The sequence below is a fragment of the Monodelphis domestica genome, chromosome 8 (genome assembly GCF_027887165.1).
Source record: "Monodelphis domestica isolate mMonDom1 chromosome 8, mMonDom1.pri, whole genome shotgun sequence".
Classification (NCBI taxonomy): Eukaryota; Metazoa; Chordata; class Mammalia; order Didelphimorphia; family Didelphidae; genus Monodelphis; species Monodelphis domestica.
Window position 1 is genome coordinate 165,159,336 of NC_077234.1, and position 27,971 is coordinate 165,187,306.

Sequence of the window (27,971 nt, forward strand, 5' to 3'; positions counted from 1 at the left end):
TCTCCCCCCTCCCAGAGCCAATGAGCAATTCCATTGGGTTTTATAGGTATCATTGTTCAAAACCTATTTCCATATCATTAATATTTGCAATAGAGTGACCATTCAAAGTCAATATCCCCAATTATATACCCATTGAACCATGTAATAAATCATATGTTTTTCTTCTGCATTTCTGTTCCCACAGTTCTTTCTCTGGATGTGGATAGTGTTCTTTCTCATAAGTCTCTCATTGAGAATTGTCCTGTATCATTGCATTTCTGCTAGTAGAGAAGTCCATTACCTTCGATTGTACCACAGTGTGTCAGTCTCTGTGTACAATGTTATTCTGGTTCTGCTCCTCTCACTCTGCATCACTTCCTGGGGGTCCTTTCATTTCATGTGGAATTCCTCTAGTTTATTATTGCTTTGAGCACAATAGTATTCCATCACCAACAGATACCACTATTTGTTTAGTTATTCCCCAATCGAAGGGCAGCCCCTCATTTTGCAGTTTTTTGTACAATATTTTTGTTACTGCATTCTCCAGGTTCTTCTCATTTCACTTTGTATCAGTTCATATAAGCCTTTCTAAGTTTATTCTGAGCTCATCCTATTCATTATTATGATGCAGTAGTTTACCATTAGAGCCATATACCATAGCTATGGTATTATTATTCTAAATTATTCAGCTATTCCTCAATTGAGGGACATCCCCTCAGTTTCTAATTCTTTGTCACTACAAAAAGGACTACAGCTCCCATTTTAAAGAAGAAATAATGGAAATAGAAATCTAGATTTGCCTTTGGATCTCCAGTTAAACTTAGGCTAGCAGCTGTGATATAGAGTGTCTCCTCCCTAGGGGAAGGGCGCTCCCAAACAGAAGGGTTCTGCCTTAAACATGTTCCTCTGTTTCCTCACCTTGGATTACACTCAAGAAAGAATTGGGGTGGTGGTGAAGAGACATGAGGATTTCTCCTTCAAAGACACTTACTCTGGGCTGGAAACCTTTCCTCCCTTAGGATCATAGATTTAGATTTGGAAGAGACTTTGCATGAAGTCTAGACTCCTTGTTTTATAGAACTGGGGCCCAGAGACATGCTCAGCTGATTTAGGCAGGACTGGCACCTCTGGAGTGAGGGCTGCTCATCTGCCTTTCACGTTCACTTTTCACCCCGCTCTCATCTGTGACTCCAGCTGTCTGACTTCAGACCCTTAGTAAGTGTTGTGCATTCAGTTACATTCATATGCTACAATTTGTTCCACTAGTATCTAAACATTATTTTCCTTTTAACAATTGTAAATAATACTTCTATGGATATTTTTATACATTTGGAGGTTTTCTTGCTGTCTTTAATCTTTTTCATGGCATGATCACAGTTGCTAGAATTCTGGGTTAAAAGGTTTGAACAATTTAATTCACTTTTCTTTTATAGTTATAAATTATTTTCTACAATTGTTGAACCAATTGACATCTGTATTACTAATATGTTATTGTGACTGTCTTCCTATGATATTTTCTACTCTATTTAAATTTCTTATCATCTCTGCCATTTTGATCACTGTATGCATTTCTTCTTTTGAAGATTTTCCATATCCTTCAGCCACTTGGCTCTTAAATATTTTATAGCTTCAAGTTAACTTGCTTTAGATTTTAGATGTCAGATTTTTTTTAAACTCAAAATTGTTTAATGAAAAATGTTTCCCTAATTCTTATATTCTCTTCTAATCCTAGAGTCACTAATTTCATTTATTCAGACTTAAAAAATGTATATAATAGAGATTTTTATTTATTCTGTCCTTTTTATGGTTATGGATCCTTCTCCTTTCTACAGTTTTAATGGTACAACTTTTTAAATATTTAGATTATTTATCCATTTGGAATTTATTATGGTATTTCGGTATTAGGTTAACTCATTCTTTTTTCTTGATGCTACCATATTCTTTGTTTAGTAAGAAAATATTGCCACTTTCCCTCGTCAGAAATGAATTTGAAAAAATTAATTCCAAATGTTGTTTCATGGATGAAGCACTGGAGGGTGCTAAAGCAGTGAGAGACTTAAATATGTCCTGGGATTTAAGTGCTTCCTAAAAAACAAAACAAAACAAAACCCCACCTAATTTAGTAAAGAAATTATATTTGCTCTTCATGTTAATGTTATATTAAAAGCAAATGAAAGTCATAGGTAGGAAGGAAATCTATGACAGCAGTCATCAAAATCTTTTAAGAACCAATTTGGGAAGATAACCAAAATATTCAAAATAGCATTTTTGTAGGTAAAAGAGCCCAATAATGCACTTAAGATAATATTAAATTTATGTCTTCTAAAAAGTATATGTTTTTTAAAGATTTTTATCCTTCACTGAATTTGTCTTTAATTTTTTAGTGAAATTCCATTGGTAATAACAAACCTGATGATTTTTACCAGTGGTTGAGATATTTTGACTTACCTTTAGGGAAATAATTTTAGCCTTAATTAAAAAAAGAAAAAACTATTCTTGTCCTCAGAAGTTGGAATTAGTTTTAGAAAACTCAATGGAATAATTAAAGTTCTGAATAATTTTCTTTGGAATTCTGACAGCATTGAAAAATAGAAAGAACACAATCTGGGCAACTAGGTGACTCAGTGGATAGAGAACCAGGCCTGGAGTCTGGAGCACCTGGGTTCAAATATAGCCTCATATATTTCCTCGCTGTGTGACTCTGAACAAATCATTTAATGCTATTCGCCTAGCCTTAGCTCTTCCGACTTAGAAGATTTACTAGGATAGGAACTAAGGGTTTAAAACAAAAACAGCAAAAAAAAAAACAAACACTTGACCATAAAATCTGGATTCTAGTTTGTGTGTGTGTAATAAACTCTTTTAGTACTTCTTAGAGTATGTATTTAAATGGATAAAATAAAAAAGATGGCAACCATGATCTAAAAAGAATTGCAGATAGCTTAGAGCTCTCTCTCCCTCTTTCCTTTTCTCTCTTTCTTTCCCTTTCTTCTTTCTCTTTTTCTCTCCTTTCTCTTTCTCTCTCTCCCCCTCTCTGACTTTGAGTAAATCAAATAAAATACCAACCAGGATAAGAAAACAATTGCAAGTCTAATTACATAACAACTGTAAGCAGAGACTCAAAGTAAAAAAAAAAATGGATTTTTTTCCACAAGGACTACATGAATACTTAGAAGAAATGAAGCAAGAGATAAAAAAAATAAAGAATTAGAAAAATATGTAGCTTAGAAAAAAAGTGGTAAACTTTAACCAATACAGTGGAAAAATAACAATATAATTAAAACTAAGAATGAAATAAATTCTCTAGGATCCCACAAACCAATGTATTCAAAAATGAAAGGCCTTAGTGGAACATCTCTCCAGGGTCCCACAAATTCAGGGGGGCTGACTTTTTTATCCCAAATGAACCTCCACATATAGCAACTATGTTTTATCTTACTTTTCCACAGTCAGGCTAACTACATCTGCTGCTTAGGAGTCTAAAATTCCCCCTACTCTATTCCACTGATTCATCGCTCCTTTCTAACAAGTTGCCAGACTATTTTGATGATTATTACTTTGTGTTAAGTTTGAGATTTGATATTGCTAGGCTCTGTTCCTTCCTTCTCACGTCCTTTCGTTATTTCTCTTAAAATTCTTGACTTTCCCTCCCTTCAGATGTTTTGTCATTATTTTTCTATCTTTTTATAGTAATACTCTGGTAGTTTGATTTGTATGGTATGGAATAAATAATTGATGTGGATAATATTGTCATTTAATTATATTGGCTCAGCCTACCCATGAACAATTAATATTTCTCCAATGATTTAGTTCTTTATTATCATTAGAAGTTTTATAATGGTGTTCATATATTTCTGATAATATATGTAAGTTTTGTAATTGTATTACTATATTTCCTATGTATATTTTTGTTAGATTACCAGGCAAGTATTTTATATATTCTGTGATTATTTTATTTTTCCAAATACTTCTTTATTCCAAATGTTTACAAAACCAAACAATACAAGCATTTCTATGTACAAAGAAAAAAAGAAGATAGTACCCAAATGAAATCATGAATCTCCTATATATGTAACTTTTTTTTTCATTTCTACATAATAAATCCTCCACAAGTGGTCCAGTTCCTCCCCACTCTCCCCTCAGCTCAAAAGATATCACCAGGGAACAACATGTTCATATGAAATAAGTCTTTCATGTTTTACCTTTCTATTCACTTTCTGGAGGTAATATTTATAGTTTATTTTTCTAGTATTAGTTCTATAGCTTTATATAATTTTCTCCTGCTTCCACTCATTTCACTATTCATTATCTTATATGGTTCTTTCCATGATTTTTAAAAATCAGTCTGTTCAAGGAAAGCATATGATTTATCACTTGTTTATAGGGGTGTATGATTTGTGGTTTTAGTTTTTAAAAGATTACTCTATTACAAAAATGAATAATATAGAAATGGGTTTTGAGTAACAATATATGTATAAGCTAGTGGAATTGTTTGTCAATTCCAAGAAAGGAGAGGAAAAAGGGGAGGAAGACAACAAGAATCATGTAACTATAGGAAAAAAAAATTAAAAAAATAAATCAGTCTGTTTAGTATTTCTTATGGCACAATAGTATTTCATCATGATCATATACCATAATTTGTTCAGCCATTCCCCAAATGATGGGCATTCCTTCAGTTTCCAATTCTTTGCCACCACAAAGAAAATGGCTATAAATATTTTGGAACATATAGGTTCTCTTCTTCTTTCCCTGAACTCCTTGGGAAACAGACCTAGCCCATGTTTATTTTATTTTGTTTTCTTTAAACCCTTACCTTCTGTCTTGGATTAAATGCTATGTATTGTTTCCAAGTCAGAAGAGTGGTAAGAGCTAAACATTGGGGGTTAAATGGTTCGCACATGGTAGGGAGTGTCCTCTCTCTACGCCTGGCTCTTAATCCACTGAGCCACTCAGTGCCTGCCATGTTCATTTCAAATGGAATTTGTCTTTCTATCTCTTCCTGGGAGGCTTTTCTAATAATATATATAAATGCTAATACTAACGATGAGAGACAGATAGACCTTCTCACCTAGGATAAACTTGAGGATCATCTCTCATTCTGTCTTATATATAAAATATATATATATAAAATCTGTCCCATCTTTTTAAGCTTTGGATTCTATGATTCTATGAAAAGTTAGCTCCTATTCCCATAACGCTTCCAGGGTGATGAATGAGATACTAGAAAGAGCCAAATTTGGAGTCAGAGTATCCAAGCTCATGTGGCATCTCTGCTCATTCCTTGCTGTGTGACATAGAGTCAGACACAAGTGTTTCAGCCTCAGTTTCCTCACTGGTAAAATAAGGGTATTGGGGTAGATTATTGCCAAGGCTCCTCCCAGCTGTGTCGCAGGATTCTTTGCTTCTGCTGCTCAGACTTTGCAAACACCTTTCGGAGACCCCCTCTCCATGGGTCATTTGGGTGTGAATGGGTGACAGCTCCCCCTGTACCCACATGCTTCAGTATTATGTCTTTCCTCCCTTTCTACTCTAATGTTCCACTCAGCTCTTCTTGCCTTTTCTCAAAAAAGACACGCCCTCGCCATCTCTGCTGATGCTCATGCCTGGAATAGACTCCATCCTCCCTTCTGCCTTTTAGAATGGCTGGTTTCCTTCAAATTTCAACTCAGGAGCTGCCTTTCCCGATTCTTTCACAGCCTCCGAAGTTCCTCTTCCCAAAATGGCTGTATATGTAAATATTTGTTGTTTTGCCCTGGAGAATGTAAGCTCCTTGAAGGCGTGAAGGTTGAATTTCTGTCTTTGTATTTCAAAAACCTAGCAGCAGCCTGATGGAGAATGATAAAAGAATTCTGTTGATTGATTGGCTGCATTTTGGTTACCTAGGAACAGTATCTAAGCAACAGTATTTCCTCTATAGTGTTTCACAGCATCAGCTAATGATGTCGGTAAGGGTAGGTCTTTGAATGAATAAATAAAAAGCATTTCATATAGAACGCCAATGTGCCAGATCCTGGAAATAGGAATACAAAACCAAGACAGCACCTGCCCTCAAGGAGCTTACATTCTAATAGGGAAAAGACAACATGTTATGCTGTTAGCCAGGGTGGTATATTATAGTACAATAATATGTAATATAAATATATAGTATAACATATTAAAATCTAATATGTACAGTGTAAGAGTTTAAAGATATAGGTATCATGTTATAATTTGATACTTTTCTCACTTATCTTTTTAATTATAACTAATTTGATCTTCTCTCTAGACTTGACGATTTTTTTAAAATCACATTCACCTAGATTCACCTCTTGAACTCATTCACAGTTTTGGGACTCCAGGCCATTTGGCTATCATAAAATCCTACTAGTTAGTTCTCAGTCTTCCAGTTGCTGATGGGTTTTCTGTGATTCATCTACAGGTGAACTAGTCAACACCCCCGCCCCCATCTTACTTTGGCTGAGTTAATTAAATTAGTTCACAGTCAAGTTCTGCTGTTCCTTTTGACTCCTTAGTCTACTTGACTGAAGAAGAAAGAGAAAGATTACAGTTGAATAAGATTACAGTCTCTCTGGGCTTCTATGTGAAACCCCTTTGTTAATAATTTTTTCAAATCAGAAAGAACTAACTTTTTCCTCTCTCTCAAAGAAGAAAGGCATTTTCTGTCTTCAAATAGGTATTTCCAGCTGCTAGCTCCTGGCTAGGTATTACCTGAAATGTAAATGCAGTGAATGCCCCTCTCCCTGGCCAGAACAGCTTCTGATTCAAAGCGCTTTCTGAAAGAGCAGGCTCCTTTTAGTTCAAGACTTCATAATATGAACATTTTTAAGGGGCAAAATTAGCAAGATTTTAAAACAGACTTGGAATACTTTCATCATAACACATTTTAAACCATGATATAAATGGACAATAAAAAGTAAAATGAATGAGTAGAGCAAATTTAAAAAGTATAATTCCTGACAATCCTACCTTACACAATGTGGCATAAAAGTCCATTTATGTTCAAGAATTGTTGGAACCAGAGATGGAAGGTATATTGAAGGAAGTTTTAACTTCTTGAGTCCTGCCTTTGGAAAAAATCTAGAATTTGTACCAGGTTCCCTTCACGGACTACAAGGATTCTGAAAATTCATAGAAGATGAAAAGATGTTGATGTTTTCACTTGGTAAGAGTTTATACTGTCTCTGGGGGATCACAAACTCTGAATTATTAGAGCCTGCTGAATTTTAATATGGAGGAAGTCTACTAACTTAAGCCACAATAATTTAGTAGATAAGTTTTAGGGAGTTGTCTAAAGATCAGACTGTTTAAGAGACTCACAGATGGTCACACAATTTGTGCCAAAGGCCAGATTTGAATCTAGATTTTTCTTGCCTTCAGGTCTAGTAATTCATCCATTATTGCTTGCTGCTTCTCTAGGGCCTGAAATAATGCAATATTATCTCTCCTGGATAAATGTTTTGATTCTTCACTTTGCTTTCCAAGTGTTAACCTTTCAAGAGTGTCATAAACTCCATTGATTATTTTATGGCCTTCTAAAGACATGGTTTCTACCTTTAAGGTCTCTGTCTTGGAGACCAAGATTCAATCTACCTCCCCAAAATAGTCTGCAGAAATTCTCAAAGATGTTTTCTTGGCTGACAGGCCATGAAACTCTCTCTCTACCTCTCTCCCAAACAACAAAAAATATGAACAGAAAACAAAGTCTGTTTTCAGTCATTTGACTTTCTAATCTAATAGACATAGTTATAGATAGGGCATCATGTACCCAGAGCAAGAGAGAGAGAGGGAGAAGGGAAGAGAGAAAGAGAATATATATGTATTTGTAGACACACACACACACACACACACACACACACACACGAGTTTTGAAGTAAAGCACCAGGAACGATCAGGAAAGGCTTCTTCTAGAAAAATGGCATTTGAGAAGAATTTTAAAGGAAACTAGAGTAAGATTATCTCAGCAGTGTTGTGAGGGATGGGTGGGAGGAGAATAACTGATGGCTAGAAGATCCATCAGCATAATTCTAATAGTCTAGGGAAGAGGTAATGAAGACCTTCGAGCACCTAGGACCTAGTATCCAGCCTGGGGTCAAAAAGACCTGAATTCAAAGCCAGCCTCCAACACTTACTAGCTATGCTACCCTGGCCAAGTCACTTAACCCTGTTGGCCTCAGTTTTTCATCTGAAAAATGATCTGGAGAAGGAAGTGGCTAACCACTGCAGTAACTTTGCCAAGAAAACCTCAAATGGGATCATGAAGAGTTGGACATCACTAAGCAACAATAAAAACCTTCACTAGAGTGCTTGCTATGAGAACGGAAGGGAAGAGATAAGCAACAGTTATGCTGGAAGAAGGATCTGTTAGTTTTTGGCAGTGGATCAAATGTGGGGAAGAGATGAAGAGAGAGAGAGAGAGAGAGAGAGAGAGAGAGAGAGAGAGAGAGAGAGAGAGAGAGAGAGAGAGAGAGAGAGAGAGAGAGAGAGAGAGAGAGAGAGAGAGAGAGAGAGAGAGAGAGATTCAAGTATTAGCTCTAAGGTTTGAACCCCTCTGAAATTGGAAGGATACAAGAGAAGAAGAGATGAAAATAGAGAGAAGATGTGAACCTTTGGGCTTCAGGCAAAGAGAAAATTTGGAACATTGGAAAGTGGGAAGCAGGATTCTCACAAGTCCCCTTTTCCCCCCCTTCCCTTGACTGACCTCCAAGATTAAGATATTCTTCTTAGTAAAAGAGAAACCAGTAACACTGAGCTACTTTCCTTTAGAATACCTTCCTAGATAACACTTTTTTCTTTCAAAACCTCAAAACATAAACAAATATACTTCTTTTCTTATCCTCTTGTCTCTTGATTTTTGGTATTTTTATTAGTTTTGTCAGTGAAATTTTCTTCTTTTCAATACATGATTTTAAAGCTTGCTGCAGTCTGAAATACAATTTTATTTCCTTGAAAGCAAAAGTCTTCTTTTGGAATGCATCACTATTTCATGATGTGTGCTAGTACAAAAACATGTTTTGTGATTTACTAAGATACTTGTCTTATACTTTATATATACATACATACATATATGTGTATATCTATCTATAAAGTTGCTAGAATGCAGTTCAATTATTCTTCTAAGTGAATACCTTTAACCCATCTCATGCCTCTTTTTGAGCTGTCTGATGGATCATTCTGCAGGCTACACTGGTTGGCTGACACTTTTAGTCCCATATTGAACCTTTTTTTAAAAAAATTTTTAATTAATTAATTTAGAATATTTTCCCATGGTTACATGATTCATGTTCTTTCCCTCTTCTCCTTCCCCCTCCTGGAGCCGATAAGCAATTCCACTGGGTTTTACATGTGTCATTGTTCAAAACCTATTTCCATATTATTAATATTTGCAATAAAGTGATCATTCAGAGTTAACATCCCCAATCATATCTCCATCGAACCATGTGATCAATCCATATAGAACCTTCTTGGTGGTGTTTAGCCAAATCTCTTGCCTTTTTGTTCTTTTCTTTAAATTACATGGGAAAATCTCCTGGAATAAAAGAAAAGCGATGAAACTGCAGGGTAGAAGACAATCCAATTCATCTTTATATGTTAATGTACTTACTACATTTAAACAGTTAATATATAGATTTATATTGAACTTTCAGGTGACTTAATTTCCCTTAGTACTGTACACTTTGCTTCATACATCTGTACTGAATTTGTTAAAAGACCTTAATGAGAAACTTCAAACAGTTTAAATGTCAATTACCCCCCAAAAAGGGGGGGAAAGGGAAAAAAGTGAGGTTTTAAAGTTCCAGTAATCTGCCCATATTGGTCATCGAAACATGATTCCAGGTGGGTGTAATTCAAGACAGATGACATTCCAGAGACACAATTACAAAGAGTTTATATATTTTCAACACTAACAAGCTGTCACGCTATATTGTAGCTACATTTTCAGTACTGTATATGTACAATTATGGCTTATCTAGTAGCTTGGGTGCTAAAAGATTTGTTTGTTCTTCCTACACTGTCAATATTTTCTGTTTTCCTTTTGGAACAGAAAAAAATTCCAAAGCTACTGTATGCATAAAAATAATCCTGATGGCGTATTAGAGTTTGAAATTATTTAGATTTGCAGACATATGCTCTTAGAGAGAAAGAGAGAAAGAATAGTGTTAATGATGTGACAATAGTTCATGGTAGACTTGCTTTGTTATCACACATTCAGTCTTATTTAATGTGATAGTATTAAATTTGTGAATGAGAAAGCTTGAATTAAAACAGTATGTTATTCCTTCCGTCATCCCTTTCTTTCTCCTTGTGTGAATCTTGCTCTCTCCCTCAACCTTCTTCCCCCACCCCCCTTTTAGGTTTTAAATAAAAGTGTGAAAGAAGGTTTGAATTAGCTGTTGGGACTTGGTTTTGCAAGTATATTTTCCCTCAAAATGCAAGCAGAATAAATTAAACTCGTATTTTCTGTTCAGATCAGTTAGTGGGTGTTACATCCTTAGTCATTTGTGCTACAAAGTAAGTGCCTTTGGCAGGCGGTTTAGTTTTCACCACTTCTGAGACTATGACAAATGATCCAGGAAGATCTTTGGTTCTAAAACGGAAAATGTTATTTTTGTGACTTTCTTCCTCTGTTTCAGGTTTCTTTCTTTTTTTCTTTTCTTTTTTTTCTGCTGTTCGAATGTGATGTGAGGGATTGTGTGTGTGTGTGTGTGTGTGTGTGTGTGTGTGTGTGAGAGAGAGAGAGAGAGAGAGAGAGAGACAGACAGACAGACAGAGACAGAGAGAGAGAGAGAGGAAAAGAGAGGCAGAGAAATAGAGAAACAGACAGAAACAGAGAGATATGGAGCAAAAACCAATGTTAGAAGTTAAAAAAATATAGCTTGTCTTTGAGACTTTGCTCTATTTGGTAGTGTGATTTAAAAACAAGGAGATTAATATTGAAACTCTTTATGTATGCTAAATTTGATCGAATTTCATATGGGGTAAATTTTATTTAATAATAAAGACTTTAAAAAACCATACTAGGAAAGTGACAACTCCTCGTGAAAAAAAATTAAGATTAGGGAAATTGTCATTTCCAGATTATTTTTCTGCATCATTTAGAGTTTCCGCATTAGAAATAATGTTAAATAGTATTGAAATATCATAACCCATCACCCCAAAATGACAGAGGAAGGCTATATAACCAAATTCCCGTAGAAAACCCAGAACTGTTTAGTCAACATCTACTCGGAGTGAGAATATCTGTTTCTTATATTTTAATGTCTAAGGGATAGTTTGGTCAATGCCATTGAAAAGCAATTCTAGTAATTGTTTTCTTTCAAAAGCAATTTGTTTGCCTCATATTTGGCATGGTGTACAATGTCTTCATGAAACTACAGATGTACAGTGATTTGTAGTTTACAGAATCCAGTGGGATTTTTCCCCTGGTGTTGCTAAGATGATCGTTTTTCCAAGTGCAGAATGCTTCCACAATGTCATTGGCGCACAAACAACTGGATAGATTTATAAATTTTTTGGAAAGGAAAATCTAACTTTTTCCCCCTTTTCTGGTTATTTCTCAACCTAAAGTAATGACAGACATGAATTATGTGTGTATTTAAATCAAAATGCATAAAGTATCAATTATTTTGGTTTAATTAGTTTTGCAGCTGTGTTTTGAAAATTCTATTTCATGTCAGTCTTGATCAGTTAGGTACTTTCTCCCTGGAGGAATTCTTTGATGACTTACTCCCAGTCTCTGTAAGTAACACACTCGAGTTTATTTGGACTAGTCTTTAGCCTCGAGAGTTAAAGTAATCATTTAAAAAATTGAGTGGAAAAGTTCCTTGCACCTGGAAAATTAGAAGAACAGGAGTGAGAGACATGTTCTCATCCTTTCCCTAGTGGTTCCTCACCTGTGAACTTGTACCGGAGGAGTAATAAAATTGTATGGACCTCATTTTATGTGAAGCCATTAGCGACATGAGAATTTGGACTAGCTGCCCTTCATACTTAAGGACACTGGAAGGTGCCATTTATAAGCACAGAGTGCCTGCAGGAAGGCAGAACAGGCTTGTAAACTCTAGTCCTGCACTCTAGAAGGTAACCAGTTTGTAATGTCGTTTAAAGTCTTAGATTATCAAAATTGCAAATGTGCCTTTAAGTGTTGGGGTTGGGGGAACCCTGTAAAACATTTGTCTATAAAAAAGCTGATGTAACAATCAGTTGCTTCCTGCTTGTTGTAATCTCATAGTTTCTTTTGGTTCTGCCATATAGGAAAAAAAAAAAGACACAAGGCACACTGAAGAGCCAGACCTACATCTTTTCTTTGGGTTTCTTAAAAAAAAACAAAAAACAAAAAAAAAACAGCTTATCATCCTGATGGCACTTGTGATGATCATCAACAATATTGAGGGTTTATATTCTCACTGCTATCATGGTTATTTTAGACCAACAACAACAAAAAAAAACCCTATCTCCATCCCTGACATTTGATGAAGGTAGGGGAATATTACTAGTTTTTAATTTTATTTATTGGTAAATGTCAAGGAAATAATTTAATATGTTACTGAGGCTACAGTGCTCTGTCAAAGTAAAAATCTTCAAAGGGCAATATTATTTACAGTTGGTAAATTAGCAAATGTATGTGCAACTATTTTTTTCAAATCAATGAAATACAGTCCAATGTCATCTAAATGAATTAGTGTATGTGCTTTATTTGAAGTAGAGCAGAGAGAAGATAGTGTTGACTTGGATTCACGTGGTGCCTCTAGTACACAATGGCTGTGTCATCCTAAATAAATCATTTAACTTTTCAGTGTTCCCAGGAAACTCTCTAAGATTACAAATTGCTGAACAGTTGCCAATCTGTATAAAGAGAGTAGTTTCCTCAAGAAGGCTCTCTATAGCAAAGAAATCACTGGTCACCCTACAAACTTAAGCATTCTGACTGTTCCCCCCACCCCAAACCCTCCTCACCCTTACCCCTATTCCCTAATCCTTTACCTACCTTCTTTTCACCACTCTGCTCCATGGTAATCATATTGATATATATTGATATCATTTACATTTTAAAGTTTTTTCATATCTTTAATTTCTTTTCAACTATCCCAATTTTTATTTTCTGAACAAATTTTAAAATAAAGAGGATAATATTAATGATTAGGTTTTGAAGCAAAAGAAATTGAGATAACAAGAGGTTTAATTCAATTCCTACTAGAGATATTTGTTTCCTTTGTTACCCAGTATGGTGGGAAGATATTTGGATTGGATAATCTATGCTAGTGTGAAGAGATTAAATTCAATTCACTTCTACAGAAGTTTGTTAAATGCCTACAATGTTTGGTTCTGGGACCAAATCTTTGCCTATTTATGCCCTATTTATGCTATATTCCCAGATATATATTCTGATGGACAAATTATAGACATCCATTAAAATGCATGTCTTAATTTAAACAATAGGCATCTTTCATCCAAGAGGTCTTTCTTCTTTGGCTAGTCAAGTAAAAGTTATGTGAGTAGTTATAAATCCCCTTCAGAAAGCTATGTTGTGTCACAGGGCATTAGGAAGCCAGCATGTCTGTCATCAGTGAACGTGAACATCTTGAAGATCTCACCACACTATGCATAAAGAATCCTTCTTCAACCTGGATTCTTTGAAGCATTGCTTCTATCATGGTGATGAACACCTTTGGCAAATACACATCTCCTCGTTTTATGCCTTGCTTGATTTTTGTTATGGATTAGAGGGTCATCAAACAGAATTATTTTTATAATGTCTTTCTAGAAAGATTTTGATCTATGGATAAGAGATACTTTGTTGGAGAAGTTGGAGAATCTTGAGGAGTTATTTTGCTTTAATGAATCAGATGCTTTTTCATAATTAACAAACAGTAAATACATTGAAATCTTGTGTCCTTTACATCTTTCAGTAAATTGTGAAATGGTAACCATGAGGCCCATTGTAGAGTATCACCTTTGAAAGCATTCCTTTTTAGCACTTTAATAGAGTATGCCAATTGATTCATGTATAAATAAGTCTCAGAGATTTTTGCAGAGATGAGAATGCAACTTGGAATTGTATAGGAAATATTACCAAGCTGTGTATGCCCTTTGAACCAGCTCTACCATTGCTAAGCCTGTACCTAAATGAGATCAAAGAAAGAGGAAAAGGTCTTTTATGTGTAAAAAATGTTCTAGCAGCTGTAATTTTGTGATGGCAAAAAACAAACAAAACAAAACTGGAAAGTAAGAGAATTTCCAAGAATTAAAGAATGACTGAATAATGGTATATGAGTATGATGGAATACTTTTGGGTTTCAGAAACAAGGAAATAAATGATTTTAAAAAGACATGAAAAAACTTACACAAAGTGATGTAGACTGAAATAAGCAGAACCAGGGGAATAATTTATACTACTATCACATCAATACTATAAAATTGAACAATTTTGATGACTATTATAAACTAATAAAAAAATGAGATGAGCAGAACTAAAAAAAATTTATATAATAGCATTTATATAAAAACAACTTTGAAAGCTCTATGAATCAATACAATAAAATCAGTAATAATAATGAGATCAATACAGTAACTAACCACTCATGATTACAAAGGAGTGATGATGAAACATCCTATCCATTACAAAGATACAACAGATTTAGGGTGTAGAATGAGGCATACATACTTTTGTATACAGCTATTTAGGAAATTTGGCTTGCTTATCTATGCATATTTATTACATCAGTTTTTTTCTTTCCTTTTTTCCTAATGGAGTTCTGGAGGATGGGAGGAAGAAAAACAGATCTCTATTAATTTTTTAAAATAGATATGTATTTGTATGTGTGGTGTTATATAGATGTGAAATGTATGTACTTTTCAGATGAAGTCTCTGTATTATTATTTTTACCTGTTTTACCTTGTTATGAGAGATTTCTCATTAAGTGGAAGTAAAATCTGTAATAAACGAATGCAAAAACAAAACACTTTAATTAAAAAAAGAGAGTAGGAATAATATGTTAATATTCTCTTGGTCATTGGCAAAGAGGGGGAGAGTGGACTGAATTCAGGAATTACTGAGCATCGATATGTGTGATTTAAAAAAATTTTTTAAACATTACAGCATACCTAATTATGTATTAGGTATGTTGTTATATTTTTTAAACTCTTATCTTCCATCCTAGAATCAATACTGTAAATTGTTTCCAAGGCAGAAGAACAGTAAAGGGTAAGCAATGGGGGTTAAGTGACTTGCCCAGAGTCACACAGGCTATGTTGTGTTTTGATGCTGCAGCACTATTTGTCAAATCTGATGACCCTTTCCCAATATTCACCCCCCTCAAATCTTCTGAAGAATTTAATACAACTGAAAATTGTTTTCTTTTCCCCTTTTAAAAAAAGTTATGAACTTAACCTGTATCAAATAAGTTAAGAATTTCTATATACAAAGAAAACCAGAAAGAAGAGGACCTTTCATGAAGCCACCAGTCTGCATTGGAAACAGCTTGCTTTTTTCTTTAAGTATATAGTACCTTCAATATATTATCTCCAAAGTTGTCCTGCTTGTCTAGACAAGTTTCCTTCTCAAAACACCCTTTTCAAGTGCCTCTTATCATGTTGCTCTCTCATGATTTCTCTCCTATCTCTAATTGCTCCTTCTGGATCTTGGACCCTACCATTCAAGCACTCTGCTCTCAGTCAATGAGTCTATAATCTCAAATTCCTTTTCTTTCTCTACCTTTTCTGCTTTGTTAACCATTCAGTCTCATGCTTTTAATTATCACTTTAATATGAGGAACTGTTAGCTCTGGCTCTCCAGCACTGATCTCTCCCCTGAGTTCCAGTCCTGTATCTCCAGCTCTCTGCTAAATCTCCCCCCTATTGCCTTGCCATCAAGCACTTCAGAGTCAGCATTTCCAAAACAGAGCTCATGATCTTTCTTCCAAAATCTGCCCTTCTTTTGATTTACCTCTTTCTGTCTATTATGCTAACATTTACCCACGAAGGCTAGAAACCATGAAGTCATCTTTCACTCTCCTTTTGTCCTTATTTCTCCTCTTTAATCAGTCATCATGCTCTATTGATTCTAACTCCAGATTATCCAGTGTCTGTACTTCCCTTGGTATTCCTATGGACATTACCCCTATTTTAAACACTCGTCTTCTCTAGCTAAGCTATCAAAATAGTCTCCTGGTTGGTCTCCTTGACCTTTCTCTTTCTAATCGAATCCTGGCACCATTGCCAAAGTGAGTTCCCTGATGCACCCCAATGATGTCCTCATTCTGCTCAGTAACCTTTAATGAATCCCTGTTGTTTACTGAATGAAATAGAAACTCTTAAGCTTCTTTAAGTTTTCTTAAGATCTTTTAAGTCTCTTACTTGAACCTATTAGGTTACCCTTCTTGAATTTCTCTATAGTATTTTGTTCTCTGGCCATAAGAGTTTTTCCTCTCCCTACTTCTGATAAGGTATAGAATGAAGAAGTAACAGGAAATGTGAGAGTATGCCAGCATGTGAATTTGATGTAATGGAAGACAAATGGGCTATACATTTACTTCCCTAGCTATATTGATTTTTCTTTTGATGGGAGGAGAGTATTATTAGTGAAAAGAAGAAAAAAAAAGTTCCAGATTTTCCTCATTTTCTTCCCCATTCAACTGTAGCGACAATAGCAACTTGTACATCTTGCCAAAACAGATATTGCGTCAAATGGTCGACATCATTTAAGCCTTCCACCCTCATAAGTGATAGTATTATGCCAAAATCAGAAAAATGTTCTCCTAATCATTGAAGTGGTTAGAACAAATCAAAGACTTTCCAGGTATTAAACAGCTTCTCTGCTGAAATAAAAATTCTTCTACAGTATGCCAGGTCACATAATTTATTGCCCCAAGATAATGAAGTCATATGGCACCTTTGATGTCCTGCTTTTATTTCCCCAGACACGTAAGGGAAAGAAGAAAATAAGGCATACCAAGACCAGTATTCGAATAGATTTGTGACATCAGAGATGTTGGCACCACTTGAATGATGCAGATCATAACCCCTCCTTGAAGGCTCACTCTGTGGTGTTCTTGTTCACATCCTCTCATAAGTTTCCCCTAGTGGGTTCTCTCAAAGTACTCAATGCCTTTGTCTTGTTTCATTGACATACCAGTTGTCTACCCCTTATCCTTTATTCTAACATGAGCTTGATCACCATCCCCAGAGTCAGTGGGTATGTGATAACTGTTTTTAGATATTCGAAGGACTGTTCTTTAGAGGAGAGATTTGATTTGTCCTTTTGAGCCCCAAAAGATAGAATAAGGAACAATGTTTAGAAGTTGTCAAAGATGTAAATTTATGCTTGATATTAGGGGAAATGACTAATAATTAAATTTTCAAAAATGGAGTGAACGGCCTATTTGTGATGGGTGTCCTATCCTTGAAGGTCTTCAGATAGAGACACTGGAACACTAGATTGAGGATGTGTTGTTCACCACTTGGTGAACCTGGATGCCTGGGAAGATGATGTACCCTCAACAGGATGGGAAAGTTTAGGAGGAAGGAGGATTGGGGAGGGCAGATGATGATGAATTGAATTTTGGACACACTGGGTGGGATATCCAGCTTAAGAAGTCCACGAGGCAGCTGGAGATGTGAGATTAGTTAGTCTGGAGGTTAGGAGAGAAATTAGGACTAAATAAGTAGATCTGAGAATTTTCAGCATTGAGATGATAATGAAATTACTGATAAGATCACTAAGTGAAGTCATTTAGAGGGAAAAGAAAAGAGGAAGATCTGAGAAGGAAACAGATAGCCTTCTGTAAATATCACTTTAGTGCAGACCACATCTTTACCACCATACAATTGCCTTCCAAATACTATCTGAGGACCACACTAACTCTTCTTCTTGTGGTTCTCAGATATGTTGGAAACTTACTCATAGGGTCTGTCTTCAACTGGGAATCTCCAAAGCAAAGCAAACAAAGCCCTGTGCATAGTCAAAGAAAGCAAGTTCCCATATTGAGCATGTCAAAAAACAATATGCCTCAGTTTGTTCTCCGAGTTCCTCTGAATCATGAGGTGGGTAGCATGGTCTTCTGAAGTTGCAACTGGATACTGGTTAATCAGAGTCTTTGTATCTTTCTCAGTTATTTGTCTTTACAGTGTATTGTAGAAATCATACTGGTTCTGCACACTTCCCTTTGTAACAATTCATATAAATCTTCTCAGACTTCTTTGAAAAATTTTCACTATATCTTATGACATAGTAACATTCCATTGCATGAACCTCAATTTCTAGATCTGGAATGATAATAATTTACTACATACATTGACTGAGCTATAATAGATGCTCTATCTATTATGTTTTGAGCATTATTGTGAAACTTAAATGAAGAAATACATGTGAAGGACTTTATGTATGAAGTGCTATGTAAATCAAAGCTGTTATTATTTTAAGTTAATAGTATAAATAAAATTTCAGCAAGAATGTTTAAGGTATTTAGAGAAAAATTATTTTCATTTATTTGGGAAATATTCATTTGTATAATCAGAATACTATAATTACAAATTATTCTTATTCATTCACTGATGCAGTTTCTATCTGAATCAACTGCTAGTCAGCACTCAACCAAGTTCTATTATTTTTCAAGTACATGAAGTAATTAGAACAGCATTATTTGATTCCGTCAAGCTTTTTAATAATTCAGACTGACCCCCAGTAAGTCTAGATTATTGATTTATTTTTCACACACTCTGTATATATATATATATATATATATATATATATATGACATTCTATGTGATTATATATCCCTACAGGAAGCCTATGTATGTTTGTTGGTATTTTGTGATTGTGTCTATCACAACTAGTTTATCAAAAAATTAAAAGAGTATGCCTATTGTATTATTTATGTCACTCCCTGTTAGGAGTGGTTGGCACACCAAAATTATGCCTGACAATGAGATAAATTATACTGGTGTTTAATTTAAATAAACATGTGTCTTTCCCCCAAACTAAATGCCTTTTGTCATTGTCTCATTTCTTAAGGAAACTATTTGTAGTGCTGAGACAGAATTAAATAAACTGTTAGCCTAATAATAAAAGAAAGAATCTTCTCATTTGTTAACTGATGAAGTCTAGTATTATTTTGGTCATCACGGTTTATATTTGTGTGGTTAGTTCATTCACTAATAACAGTACTAGCCACCTTTTATATAGCACTGTAAGGTTTACAAAACTAGTACTTTAAACATAGTACTTTTAAGACAGTGTGGGAAATTTTTTTTTCTGTACAGGAATGCTTGCTTGAACTTCAGTGTTTGTGTTCCTTATCATCAAAATTGATTGCAAATGTTCATATGTTAATACTGATATGTAACAAAATTTTATGGATTTCATCTTTGAAAATGCCTTTTCACAAATAAATATTGCTAAGTGCTGATATTGGTCCATGAACATATGATTTTAATTGAGCATATGCATTGCTTGGAAGGCATTTATATATTTTTGATATTTGTCTTTTAGCATGTCATTACATTGTAATTTAATTATGTCCAATACAAAGTTAAGTAGAAGCTTCTGAATTGCCTAGTTAAATGGATTTTGAAATATGGAAGTTTCTTTTGTATTTGCATCAAAATTAAAAAAAAAAAAAGCAAAAACAGACATCATTGATGGAGCTGTAGTTTGAGCTCAAGAAATATATCCCACTGCAAATGTGTGTGAGAATGGAAATCTCACCTCTCATTTTACCCTTTAATAGCATAAAAGCAATTTGATGTTACTGGTGATGCAAACAATGTTAGTTGTCATTGGATTGACTTTACCACAATATGTCTCCCAAATAAGCACTGTTTTGCCTTATAATTTCAGGTTGAATTCAATAAGAGATATGAACAACTATGCAGTAAAAGCAAATTTCCAAAGCTGTTTAATATGCAATAATAGTCATTGAGGGAAGTTATTAGTCATAAGAAGACGTCATGGTTAAGTTAGACATTTGATACTACATCATTGAGATTGGTGGTGGGCTGAGCATCAATGGGACAGCCACGCCTAGGGTTTCTGACTATTCATCTCTGCTGTTGTGGCATGAAAGCAGCCATGGGCAATAGGTAAATGAATGAGCGTGGCTATATTCCATAAAACTTTATTTTAAAATATAAAAACCATTCTTAACTTGCCAGCCACACAAAAATAGGCAGCGTGGTGGATTTTGGCTGTAGTTTGCCAACTCCTGCTGAGAGGAGGGGTATGAAAACATCTTAAAGCTCCTTATAAATACCAGCTATTATCATTACTATTATTATCAAACAAATATAGGTTTTCATTTATGTTTTAGGATGTTGATTTAGATTTAGTTCAGTGAGAAGAATGATACCTGGGGAGATTTGGCAGTCAGAAAGTTGGAAAAGCTTTAGATTTGGTGCTAGTGATGAACTGCTTATGCCTTGCCTGAGTGCCAACTTAGCTAAATTTGGAGACACTCATTTCCAGGTCATCTGCAGGATAAAGACTTTCTCAACCTCAATGACTTTCAGAAACCATTTACTAGGTCATAAATGAGACCTAGGTTATTGATGAGTGGGGGGGGGGTACAGGAATGGGGGAGAATGGCCACACCAATGAAATTAAAGATCTTTCCACAAAGTACCTTCATACTTAAATTGCTATGATATGTTTTGAACATTAAAAAAAAACTTATGGAAGGGACTGAGTTTTAATTTCACTTTCTTTTCAGTTCATTTTTTTAAACATTTACCTTCTGTCTTAGAATCAATCTTGTCCATTGGTTCCAAGGCAGAAGAAAGGTAAGAGGTAGGCAATGGAGGCTAAGTGATTTCCCCAGGATCACAGATCATATTTGAACCTGGGATCTGCCATCTCTGGAACTGGCTCTCAATCCACTGAGCCTCCTAGCCATCCCCTAATTTCAGTTTATTTCTAATCACTTAGCTTTAAGTGAAACTTATTTTGCATATTTCCCAAAAACATAGAGAGATATTTTTACTCTTAAGTAATTAATTTTTATATATAAAACAGCTTTTTAGTTATTCCAAATGGCCTTTCATGTTTTATTTGCCATAATTACTTCATTAAAATAGTTTGGATAAGTGCTCAGACCAATGTAAAGATATCAACTATACCATATTGAAAATATAAAATCTGATTTTTTTCCTCTTAGCAGTTCTTTTAAGTAGTTGATAGATGTAAGAAACAAAACAAAACATTTAGCAGATTTTCCTTCTCCCCTTGTTAAGTGGAGCTCCTGAGAAAAACTTCCTAGCAAGCATTAAGTATATGCTGCAATATGTCAGAAACACCGTTATGGTACAGATATGGCATCATCTAAAAAGAAAAAATTGAGTGCGGGTTTGAAGTTGACAAGTGATGAAAGTAGCCCTGCGGTTGTCAATTAGAAAGCCAAGGCCTGGAACTGATAATTTAATGGGCAGTAACCCTTTGCCCCTTTCCCCTCCTACCTGCCCTTCCCTTTTACCCAGAGTCTAAAGGTCCTTATTGCTCACAATGTATATAGATAGATTAAAGGGGTACATAGCCATGCATACTTATTGGGGAAACAGGAACCCAACCTTCATTCCATATTAATAAAAAGTTATCTGGATATGGGCAGAGCTTCTGTCAAGAACTCTGCAGCTTAGCTAATTTTTATTTCCTTTCCAAAAATCTTCCCAATGTTTATTGCACCAGATGATAACCATGAGGCATTAGGATGAACAAATTTATTTTTTGGAAATGATTCATTCAGTGGCTACATTTTGGGGGGTGTGTGTGTGTGTGTGTGTGTGTTTCTATAAGAGTGAGCCTCTGGATGCTACTAGAATTTTTTTTTCCCAGGAGACTTCTTTAGAGCTTTCAGTAATATGTCATCATAGCTATTAGGACCCCAAGTGATATAGTACCTTTTAGTGGTTTTAAAAATATGAAGTGTTTCTCATTATAACCTGAAGAGGGAAAAAAATTATATAGTCATGTAGAAAAAACCAGGGCAGACATGCACATTTCCTTCTTTTACATCTTATGCAAGGTATGTTTTTATAAAAAATATGTGTTTCCTAATTTTTCCTTTTCATTTAACATAGAAAATTAAATATCAAGTAAATCAATTTTAAAGTTGAAATGAATTAGACCCCTTTATTTCTGTTGTTTATGCTATACTTGCTTTCTTATTATCTGTTGTAGTTTAAAAAGAAATACATATTTATATGTACATTTATTTAATTTAAATATATATAGTTTATTAGTGTGTTCATATATATGTTCTAGTTTTTAAAGATATGTGTGTAATGGGTACATATATGTACATGGATATATATTACATAGGTATATATTATACATGTATCTAAAACGAGAACATATATGAATGCACTAATAAACTACACATACACACGTGTATTTATATCTCTATACACACACACACATATATATACATTTACACACATACCTATATGTGGGAATATGAAGTTAGAGACATAGAAGACTGTAGCTGAGACTGGTACATTTTGCTTTGAACAAAAGGTATGAGAATTTTGAGTCTATTTTCCAGCTGTATATTTTTTAAACCAACAATTTCTGTCAGTAAATTTTTAATGAAAGGCAGCACAGTGAAAAAGCCAACCAGAAACCAAGAAAATTGTGCTACTAGTCTTTGAGATTGATTATTCTCAACAGAGAATTGCTGGAAGAAACCCTTTACACTATTCATTTTTTACTTTATCCAGAGAAAAATAGCAGTGAGTTGTTAAGTTCTTTTCAGTCATGTCCAACTCTTTCTGACCCCATTTGTAGTTTGTTTTTTTTTTGGTAGAAATATTGTCATAGTTTTCCATTTCCTATGTCAGTTCATTTTACAGATGAGGAACCTGAGGCAAACAGGGTTACATGACTTGTCCAAGGAGACTTAGTGTCTGAGGCTGGAATCAAACATAGGTCTCCCTGGCACTTTATCAGCTGCTCTGTCCAGTCTTAGTAGTTAGGAAACAATAGACATCTGCCTTTTTCAGGTTAATTCAATAGGCTTTCATTAATCTCCAACTATTGTGGAAGACAAGTTATCAGGCTCAGGATACAGACACAGACATGGAAGATGATTGTTGCCCTCAAGGTGTCTCCATTCTACTGTAGAAGGGAACAGAGCTAAGCCTTCCTCCCCCTCCTCATTAGGTGATGATCACAGGTGCTGAGCGTCGCCAACTGGACTTGGTTTCTATTTGTGATCTGGACATGAGAAGCAGGATTTTTCCTAGCAGGGCTGACTCCTCTTTAAAGCTCTGAAGAGGAAGAGGCAGATGGTGAGCCTTTCTCGCTGCACTGGCGACTTTTAAAAAGTTCCTAACCTAACTTCCCACAGATTGCCCTAGTCCTTTAGAGGCAGAGGAGACTGGGCTCCTCTGCCAAAGGGATTCGGTGCTGGAGCATGGTCAATGATTGTTTTGCCGATAAATATTTTTTCTCTGGATATTTCCCATCTCTGGCTTCTCCTTATACCCTCGTAGTCCTGCTGATACTCTATTGCAAGCCACCTGGACTATAGCTACTCAGTTTCTGCTTTTAATCAATCTATAGACCCCCAAAGGCTTTTTTCAACAATTTTCTTGAATGGATGTAGCTTCTTGTTCTTGTCAGACATTTCGATTCAATTCATTCATTTCAAAACGTTCATTAAGTGCCTTCTGTATGGAGAACGCTAGACTCTGTGAGAGGACTTCTTTTCTATAGTTTATAGTCTAGCAATCAATCATTCATTTATTAAATAGTTTGTGACAGCATTGAGGATACAAAGGCAAAAATTAAATGAAACAAAAACAGAAACAAAAAATAAGACAGATCTCAATCTTAAGAAGTTTACATTCTGTTGAGGGAGAGAATGTGCACTTAAAATGCCATATAGACAAGGTAATTTGGGGTGGGAGGGTGGGAGTTCACCAGAAATTTTAGAATGAAAAAAATGGTGTTTGAGCTAAGCTTTGAATGTAGTGCCTCACCTCTCAGCCCTCATGCACCGTAATTTGGTTGATTGGTCTGTACTATGGTGGATTTAGTCCATGGACATAAAATGGTAAGATCTTTGAGAATCAGGCAGAAAGACATAATTTGAAGTCTAGCCTCTGATTCTCTAGTGGCTGTATGACCCTGGGCAAGTCACTTAATCTCTAAGTATCAGAGGAAATTGTCTAAGAGATGTTGCAGAGCAAGGGGCACTGGTAGGAGTTTCCCTCACCAGTGAAATCTTTAATTCAGTCTTTAAAAAATTATTTGCCAGATCATGCCTTGGAAGAACGTAGGTACATCCATTTTACTTGCAGTGACCTGAGATTTTGCCAGTATCTCTTGAGAAAAGACTTCATAATAAGCTGCATTGTTCTTTGAGAGAAATTAGCAAAGACAAATGCTTTACTTTATGCAGATGGCTTAGATAGAAAGGCATTCCTTTAAGTCTATGCAGAGAATTCCTCGTTTTGGAACATCATGCACTCAGACTTACTTGAAAGTCAGCCAGGTAGCATCACAGATAGAGTATTATTGCATTTGGAGCCAGAAAGACCTGAAATAAAATTGGCCTTAAATGCTTGACTCCCTGTGAGATCCTGGGCAAGTCGATGAAATTCTCAGTTTCAGTTTCTTCACAGAGGATGAAATGATCAAATAAATGTAAAAATAGCTCCCCCCTCTTCCTCCTCTTCCTCTTTCTCCTCCTCCTCCTCCTTTTCTTCTTCCTCCTCCTTCTTCCTTCTTTCCTTTATCTCCATAATCTTTTCTTCCTTATGCTGATGAAAAGGAGAGATACTATTTGCCTGTGGGACTCCAAACTGTAATTAAAAATACTTTATAAATGTTGACTAAGTTTAACTAAATTATGCAATTAGTACTATAACTTAAATACTTTACAGGTTAGATGGGTCTTTTGTGGAATAAACTGAGAAGCTAACCATCATTTTATAATGTTTGTCCACAAGTGATTTATAAGTGAGAAAGCTTGATGGTTCAGTGAATAGAGTGCTGGACCTTAAGTCAGGAGGGCCTGAGTTCAGAACTTACCTTAAACACTTGTGACCCTGAGAAAGTCACTTAATCTCTGTTTGCCTCAGGTTCCTCAATTGTAAGATGAGGACAATAATAGCACCTCTCTCCCAGGGTTGTTGCGAGTGCCTGAAACATAGTAGGCACTACATAAATGCTAGTTATTATTAATAATAAGTGAACTTTAACTCCCTGATCAGGAGGCCCTCATATCCCGTTATATTATTTAACAGTAAAAACAACTGGCATCTTAAGTGTATTTGTTACATTCTTACAAAGAGTCTTTGTTCTTCAGGAGGAAACATGAAAAAACAAAGCACTAGAAGAACAAAATTTACCCTGGGGAATAAGCAGAAGGTGCAGAGAAAGATGGACAAGCAGAATGCCTGCTGCTCTAGAGCAGAAAATTCCTGCATGCTAAATGTAGAAAGTTTTCCATTAGAATGGATGTAGTCTGCATTAGCAGCTGATATATAGGACATGCTAAAAATAGTTATTTTTATTCTTAAAATAAATGTGGGCATATAGACCCCCTCAACAGCATTTTTTCTGGTGAGCTTACATCAGAGATGCTTACTATATTTCCTCTATGATCCTTATCCAAAAGGATCATAGATCTAAAGCAAAAGGAACTTTCAAGTTTATCAAATCTAACTCCTTCATTTTCCAAACAAGGGAACTGAGAGACTTTAAGTTACTTCTCCAAGGTCATGCAGGCAGTAAGAGAACCAGGATTAAGATTTGAATCTTGTGGGTCCAAATCCAATGCATATTCTACTGTACCTCTTTGTATATGGGACCTTTGGCCTTCTTGATGACCTTCCATTTAATAAAGAAAAGGCCAAACCATCTGGAATGAAACCCGTGTATACAGACCCCCACCTAGAACAAGATGGAGTCCAAAATGTTGGCTTAATAGCTCAAAAATGAGGCTGGGAGAGAATTCCTTCTAAAGAAAGCGATACAGGCTCTTACTTTCAAAATTGAGGGTTTTTTTAATCTTATAAGAATTTTATGTCTACCTCAAAGGCAATTAAAGCAAGAGTTCCTGGAAAATTGTTTCATTATTGGGTAGTACCGTGAATAGTCACCAGAATTATACCAGCTTTACATACCAAGTTCTCCAGGCAGTACAGAGTAATGAATCTAACTTGTGGGTCCTTTTCTTTAGTAGGTCCAAGTTGATGGAAAGCAGTCATTCAGTGTCATCAAATGTATACGTCTTGACCCTACCATCCTTGTTCTCAGTGTGTTCTGAGCTTTGATTTCCTCCACTACAGAGACATTTGTATAACCATGCAACCTGTGTGCCCTTTCTCATCTCGGTTGTCACTGCCTATTCCCCAAGCCATTGGTGACAAAACCAGAGATAATTTATCATTCACACTTTTCTGCATCAGTGCAGAGCTAAACTTAGCCCCCAGTGCAATTATTCATAGCAATTAGGCAGTGAATAAACAGTGCCTACTATGTGTCAGCCCTGTACTAAGTGCCAAGGATAAAAAGAGAGACAAGAAACATTCCCTGCTCACACAGTCAAATGAGGGAGACAATATGCAAAAAAAAGCTAAATACAGGATAAACTGGAAATAATCAACAAAGGGAGGCACTAGAATTAATGGGGAACAGAAAAGACTTCCTATAGATAATGGGATTTTAGCTGGGACTTGAAGGAATCCAGGAAGGCTAGGAAATGAGGAGGGAGAGCATTCCAGGCATTGCCAGGGATGCTAAATACTATAGGCTTGATAATTAATTTCACGATAATTCTATGTAATTTAGTCATTGCTACACCACTACCTTTAATACATTGTTTCCTACTTGGTAGAATTAAATTTTGCAGGCATCTTACTAAGATTTATAGAAGGAAAATGAAGGGAATTTATGTGAAGGGAGTGTGTACAGATTCTCTTGGGGCTCATTAAATTTAAAAAAATCATTGGGAGGAAAGAAAGCAAGGGTAACGTAATGATAGTAAAGATGTTAAAATTTCATTTTTCAGAATAACAGCCATCAATTTCTCTACTTGGGGAGCTTTTTCAGAAGTTCAGAGGTCAAGAAGCATCTCATGTCCCATGTAAGCTGAGACACATTTCAGCGAGAAGATATTAGAAGCAAATTTGGTGCCCATGAAAGGTGCCAGATTTTAATTACAGTTGGCATTTCTGAGCATGCTGTTGGCAGTGGTGGCCATCTTGTTGGAGAAAGCCATAGATTTTGACATTAGCAGTATGGGTGCCCAGTTGAAGAGACTGAAAATCATTTTCCCTCCTGCTTGGTAGTAAGAGAAAACTTCAGTGGTTAATATTTAAACAAGATGTGCTGGGTATTTCAGAAGAAAATAGTTGCTCGTCAGAATTGTCTTGGGTGGTTTAGGTTGTTAGGGAGCCGTGGGAGTAATAATTTCTATCTCACAGCTTTTAAACAAATCCAGTTAAAATGGTAAAAATGGGATGTTTCATTACAAGAAATGAAGTTGGCATCTACCAGGTTTTTCATTAAGTTCCAGGTCACAGACAAATAAAGAAAGTATGTTAGGGGGAAAAAAATTCCTTTTTAAAAATAATTAGGGAGATGTCTGTTTTGTTCACCAGATGGAAAATCAGTAGTTGTGGGTGGTCTCTGCTGGAGAGGGCATATCACAATTGGCAGAGCTATGCCTTTAACTTTTAAAGTCCTGGGACAAAAAATCTGAAAGTAATTGACTGTTCAGAATGCTCTGCATACATATCAGCCTTTCTAAAAGCCCTGGATTTTTTTTTTCTGTCCCAATTTTTAAATATAAGGATGTATAGGCTCTTAGAAACAATGAGATTAATGATTCATTGTTCTTTGAATCCCAAAATAACACTCCTGCCAAATCTTGTTTTGGGAGCCAGGCTTCTTATTCTCAGTATGTGAGGAGAATGATCTGATGAGAGAGGATCTACACATGTGCCCCTTAGGAGCATTGCCTTACTGTACTGATGAGGGGTTTGTGAACAGGTAA

General features: G+C 35.5%; 1 protein-coding gene across 3 annotated transcripts in view; it reads left to right on the top strand.

Annotated features, from left to right (window-relative positions):
• CLYBL (citramalyl-CoA lyase) overlaps positions 1 to 27,971 on the top strand; it is a 347,758-nt gene that overhangs the window by 10,100 nt on the left and 309,687 nt on the right. The window contains exon 1 of one of the 3 annotated variants that reach the window (XM_056807000.1): positions 27,749 to 27,967. The exons of the other annotated variants lie outside the window; for them this stretch is intronic. Within the exon in view, the coding sequence (XP_056662978.1) occupies positions 27,897 to 27,967 (71 nt within the window). The 5' untranslated portion in view covers positions 27,749 to 27,896. Of the gene's footprint in view, positions 1 to 27,748; positions 27,968 to 27,971 lie in introns of those variants that run through there. 3 annotated transcript variants of the gene reach the window in all.